Source organism: Hyaena hyaena, unplaced genomic scaffold (assembly GCF_003009895.1).
Source record: "Hyaena hyaena isolate Hyena2069 unplaced genomic scaffold, ASM300989v1 scaffold_183, whole genome shotgun sequence".
NCBI classification, from domain to species: Eukaryota; Metazoa; Chordata; class Mammalia; order Carnivora; family Hyaenidae; genus Hyaena; species Hyaena hyaena.
In genome coordinates this window covers 1156139-1162370 of record NW_024080815.1, presented here as the reverse complement: position 1 = coordinate 1162370, position 6232 = coordinate 1156139, and the positions used below count along the sequence as shown (strand labels likewise).

General features: G+C 48.1%; 1 protein-coding gene across 1 annotated transcript in view; it reads left to right on the top strand.

Annotated features, from left to right (window-relative positions):
- The first annotated feature begins 1303 nt into the window (after positions 1-1303).
- Positions 1304-6232, top strand: part of MICALCL (MICAL C-terminal like) — a 56702-nt gene continuing 51773 nt past the window's right edge. The window contains exons 1-4 of the mRNA XM_039240907.1: positions 1304-1429; positions 2219-2380; positions 2671-3519; positions 3577-3976. Coding sequence (XP_039096838.1) covers positions 1304-1429; positions 2219-2380; positions 2671-3519; positions 3577-3976 — 1537 coding nt within the window. The remainder of the gene's footprint in view (positions 1430-2218; positions 2381-2670; positions 3520-3576; positions 3977-6232) is intronic.

The window sequence follows — 6232 nt, the reverse complement described above, 5'->3', positions numbered from 1 at the left end:
CATGCTCTGACACACATTTGTGTAGAAGGAAAGCAGGACAGAATCCTGAAGGGTCCCCTATGTGGTTGCCCTGTGCAGATGGGTCTGGAAGGAACTCTTCTGGGCATGGGGGGTGGGTTTGGCCTGGCCTGTGTGGGCTCCAGAGCAGGAGCATCTCACCCAATGCTTTGGGGAAACTGAGGCCAGGGGGTTGAATTGAGTTAGTAAGTGAACTATGACCTGAAGGCTGGACACCTTGGAGGGAAATCAGAATGGGTCAGCTGAGCAGCCGGAAGCAAGGAGTCTTACGGCAGTGGGTAGAGAGACATTGGTCCTGGGAGGTCTCTGAGGGATAGACTCTATCTGCTAGGAGGCTTCACAGGAGAGCCGGGTGGGCTGATGGGTCAGCCAGAGTGGACAAATCTGAAAAGAAGCATGGCATTTTCTGGAATCCCTCTCAGGACATATTATTGAAATGGTCCCGTGTGGAAGCAAAGCCCTTCAAATTGCAGATTTAAGGTTATTAGAGGGCATGTGTGTGCCCACGCACACTCGTGTATGCCCTCAGGAGAAGGAGAGATTGCTCCTACAGGCTACGACTATCACAATTCCGCTGTTACCAGACTGATTGACTCATTGATCCTCAGGGTCCAGCCACGCTCCTTTTTCATGTTGACCTGGGCACATACACTGCATCGCGTTTGTTCCCTGACTGACAGGAGCTTAGCATGAACCCCACTCCATATGCTTCAAATGATTTGATACTCATTATAACCTCCCTCCCCAGTGTTTTCTTAAAATCTCAAACTAGCCATCTTGTCTGAAAGCCCCTCAGTGCACATGTGAGAAGGAAGAGCCCGATTCACTAGCAGTGACCGCCTGCCTTGTCCGAGCCCACAGCTAATGGCCCACCATCTTGTGGGAAGAGGCCTCAGATGATCTGTTGACTAAGTGACTTAACGCAGCCCAGATCCCAACCACAATGGCTTTGGGAGAAACTGTCCATTTCCAAGAAATCACCCTGGAGACATCTTGGGAATATTCTTGGGGAGTGTGAAGTGCAATGCTTCTTAGACTGTCATCCTAGGACCTCCTTTCCCCCGAGGAGGCTGCCACTCCTGCACCCATTCCTCCGAGGTCACACTCTGGGCACTGGAGTCTCTGAATCGTTCTCCAACACCTTCCTCCCTCTGGCTCTATTGATCGAGCTGGAACTTCTCTTAAAACCTCCTCTTTTCATGATAAAATAAGGTAAAAATGGCTCTGTAATGGAGAGGATGTTCTTTTCTTGATAGGTTCGACACCAGTGAGCAACAAAAGAACTATGTCACCTTCAGAGGAAACTGCTCCTCTTTCTTCTTCCTCATGGTCTTCTCCTTCATCTTCCCCGCCATCTTGGTCTTCAGGCAGTGTCCCAGGGAATGCTCTGAATGGCTTCTCCCCACCTCAGGTAAATGCCCCTCGGGGCCCTGCACAGGCGTTAGGAAGGTGAGCTGCCTGTGCTCCACCTACTCCCGCATTTAACTCCGGATTCTTAGCAGCCTTCGGTCCCCCAGGTGCAAAGCCATGGCCAAGAAATGCCTACCCAGGCCTTCTTCACTTGTGCCTTTCATGAAAGCTCATCCGTCCTGCTCCTTCTCAGCCAGCCCCAGGGCGTAGCCGCTCACTCAGCAGACTCCGTGGGGCATAGACTCTGGGCAGGACTCTGGCGTGCAGAGATGCTGGGACATATGCTCGGCCCTTGAGGGCCTGGCAGAGGACGTTGAGGAGCTCACAGCTGACGAACGGCAGACACAGAACTGATGTTGCCTTTGATAGCAGCTGGGACTCTTGGAAGCACATCCCCCTTGAACAGAAAGTGACATCACTGAGATACTGAGGTTTAAGCTCTATCCTTCAGTATGAGTTTATAGAGCCTCTGTCACCTGCCAGACACTGGTCCGGGCTCTGGGAAGTAGAGCGTACAAGACAGAAAAAGACACACACTCTTGTTAAGCTCCTGTTCCATAACCTGGCCCTCAGGCACCAGAGCTCTTAGCAGGACACAGCCACTTGCAGAATATCCCTGTGTTCTTCCTCTGCCAAGGGGCCAAGTTCCTGCTCACTACATAGGGCTACTTTCTCAGTGGTGCAAAGCATGAGTCAGGTCTAGAAGGGTCACTGGAAAGTCCCAAATCCAAATCTTTCTGCCGCCCCAGCTCTAGCCCAGAGGCATAGCTATCTCCCCTTCACTTAATAGTCTCCAAAGAAGAAGACTTGGCCTCTTGATTACTGGAGGAACACACCTATCTGCGCGGTAGAATGTTCCCTTAGTGGGGACCATGGCGAAGCTTGCCTTGGGGCATCTGGTCTGGCCACCTACAGGGGCCAGGCCAGCCCTACCTGCCTGGCCCAGGAGCTCGTCAGTGCCTCCGCCTTCCTTGCTGGCTTCCTACCCACCTAATCCAGCACCCAGCAAAGCCTTTGATCACTGCTGATACAGGGCTCCAGGCAGATCTCACCAGGTCCCATGGCAGCCACTTAGAATAAAGAGCACCCCTTGGCAATCATCCTAGACAGATTTCTTTTTTCCTTTGGGATTCAGAGATCTGAAGCAAGGAACGGAGGGGGCTGTAGACTGAGATATGCTTCCCCATATAAATAAATGCTGGGAATTCCCAAATATCCATTGATTTTGCCCGTCCCCCGTAGGTGATAGCTTACAACTTGCCCTTGCAGGTCTCAAGAGGTCACTTCAGCCCTTCTACCCCAATCTTTCTGAGGCGCGCCAGAGCCCAGGGAACGCCCAAGCACATGCACCTGTATCTGCCTCCTGACCAAGTGCTGGAGCAGATGGAGTACCGCGTGGTGAGGCCCCAGCCACCCAGCCCTGCAGAAATGGCTTCGGATGAGTGTCAGGAAACAGAGGCCCTTCTTGGGGACACCAGAAGCTTCCACAGAGGCCCACACGCCACTGGAGCGAAGGCCAGGTGTTTGCCGGACCAAAAGCTACCTCCCAGGGCTAGAGCTGACCCAGGAGAAAGGAACACTGGCCCCAGAAGGAGAGAGGAGGGTGGGTCAGAGCTGGTAGAGGGGAAGAGGCCGAGCTTGAAGAAGTTAGTCCTCACCCCGGAGCAGAAGACAAAGCTGCTGGACTGGAATGACTCCCTCCCTGAGAGGGTGAGTCTGGAAGCTGGGGCACTACCTGCCCGGGAGGGTCCTAACAGTGGTCGAGGAGGCCATGTGCTGAAACCAGTCAGCCCCTTGCTGCTCCCCCAGACAGCGCGAGAGACCTCTCCAGCCCGGGGAAAGGCTCAGGAGAAGACGCGGACCCCAGCTGAACAGGCTCCAGGGGAGCAAAGCATCCCTCCACCCAAGTCCCCACTTCGGCTCATAGCAAATGCCATCCGGAGGTCCCTGGAACCCCTCCTCCCCAATTCTGCCAAGCCAGAGTCAAAGCCCTTGCCCACCAGCCAGCCGCACGCCTGCGCTCGCTCTTTCAGCCTTCGCAAAATCAGCTCCAATAAAGACGGCAGCCAGCGGTCCCCAGGGAGAGACATGGCGCGCGGGACCTCAGCCTTCTTCTCCTGGGGCTCCCCACCCGCCAGGGCTGCCCAGCCTTCACACCTTAGCTTTCCTGACCCTGCCTTCTGCACCCACAGTTTGCCCAGCCGGCCGTCCAAGATGCTTCCTGCACTCATGTCCCCATCCTGCCCCAAGATGGAAGATGTCCCCACACTCCTTGAGAAAGTGAGTTTGCAAGAGACCTTCCCAGATGCTTCTAGGGGTCCAAAGAGAAAGATCTCGCTCTTCTCCTCCCTCCGACTCAAAGACAAATCTTTTGAGAATTTCCTCCAAGAATCCAAACAAAGAAAGGACCTCCAGGACCTCTTTGGCATCCGCAGAGGCAAAGGGGAGCCCGTGGACAGTGCCCAGCCCCTGGAGAAGCTGGCACAGCCTTCCAGCAGCACCTGCCTGGAGCAGAGCGTCCTTCCTCCCTCTCCAGACAAAGATGCAAGTAAGTGGCTCTTTCCTAACAAAAGTCTGCAGTTCGTGCTGGGCAGTTAATCATTCTTGTTGGACTAACAACGGGCGTCTTTCCCTGTCTTTTGCTTCCCAAATTGAATTCTGACAAAAGTAGGAAAACTTGAATTTGAAAACCAAAAAATTAGGAAAAACTTAAATTTGAAATGATGTTACAGAAAGTTTTGAAAGAGACAGAGAATCAACCATAATCTCACGGCTTTCCCACTCATTATCCATGTATGGCAACTTTTACTACCTTTTACCCCCAAAATGGTATTTTTTAAGTTTATTTATGTATTTTGAGAGAGAGCGAGCGCACCTGCACATGAGCGGAGAGAGGGGCAGAGGGAGAGAATCTTAAGCAGACTCTATGCTCAGCCCCAGTGTGAGGCCTGATCCCATGAACTGTGATATCATGACCCCAGCCTAAACCAAGGTCAGATGCTTAACCAACTGAGTCACCCACGTGCCCCCATATTGTATTTTTTAAATCAACAATATAGCATAGCTATTGTGACAGTCACCACGTAGTCTACATAAATGTGATTTAATGGCAGTAGAATGTTATATCGAGTGGATATGTTACTTCATTAAATAAATTATTTTTTATCTAGAAAATAATAAAGCTATTTATTTTATTTTATTTTTTATTTTTAAAGTGCTTATTTATTTTTGAGAGGCAGAGAGAGACAGAGTGAGAGCAGGAGAAGGGCAGAGAGAGGGAAGCACAGAATCTGAAACAGGCTCCAGGCTCTAAGCTGTCAGCACAGAGCCTGATGGGGACTCAAGCTCATGAACGTGAGATCATGACCTGAGCCCAAGTCAGACCCTTAACCAACTGAGCCCCACTGGTGCCCCAAAATTGTTTATATAAAAATTATGCCTATGAATATATTTATATCTTATATAAGGTATTGAATGAACATTTTTTTTATGTATGTAGGTTTTTCTTTCCTTTGAATTATTTGTGTAGGATAGGTTCCAAGAAATGAGGCTACTGGATTAAAGATGCAAATATTATTTTCTTAATTTACACTAACGTTATTTCTTAACAGTATGGGTAAAGGACACATAGGACGTCTCTATGTTAATTCTTACAACTGCCTGTTGTCAGTTTCAATTAAACCGAGAGAAAGGTAACAGTTTATCACCACTAATGTATGCAGTATCTCTTCTACCATACAGTCATCTGTATTGAGTCTCCTATTTCTAACATATTGCTGTTTTACACGTCAAAAAATGGTGCCTCTTTTAAACTTAGGGTTTTTATTACTATTTAAACACAGTTGTATATGTGGTTAACAATGGAAGCTTGGGCTTTTTATATTAAATCTGATTATAACTTTAAATGATAAGACTAATTAATGAATCGGAAGAATCCAACAATATGGAAATATATTTTTTAAAAAGTGACATATATTCTCTGCCCGCTCTCCTCCCTGCCAGAGTTTTGGTATGTTTCCTTAGAGACCGTTTAAACACTTATGTGATTTATTTTTTTATTATTCATATTTGTTTGATGCCTTTAAATTGTGATTCTCCCGCCCCTTTTCTTGAGCAACTTTGTTTTTATTTATTTTTTTATGCTTTTTTCTTTTTTAACTTTTATTTTGGAACTTTAGTTTTCAAGCAAAAAATTAATTTCCTTCTTTGGTGCCTTAATCAGAAAGCGATGTAGATTAACCAGGGACTTTATTTCCAGCCAAACTCAGGATAAGCACAAACAGGCTGGGGTTTAACTACACCGTTTATATCACATCGTAAACTTTAATGTGTTGTGCATTTTTTCATAGATAATACATTCATGTAGTTTAAAATAATAGGGTATAAAATGCACAAAATAAATGGTCCTATCTCCCTTTCTTGTCCCTGAACCACCCTGGTCTTATTCTTTTTTTTTTTTTTTTTTACAAATAGTTTATTGTCAAATTAGTTTCCACATAACACCCAGTGCTCAACCCCACAAGTGTCCTCCTCCATGCCCATCCCTCCTCCCCCCCACATCCATCAGTCCTCAGTTTTTGCCAGCATTCAAGAGTCTCTCATGGTTTGCCTCTCTCCCTTTCCCCCACCATTTCCCCCCTTCTTCTCCCCCTTGGTCCTCCGTCAAGTTCCTCCTAGTCCTCCTATACGTGCACACATATGATATTTGTCCTTCTCTGCCTGACTTATTTCGCTCAGCATAACACCCTCAAGGTCCATCCATGTTGCTACACATGGCCAGATTTCATTGTTTCTCATTGCCATG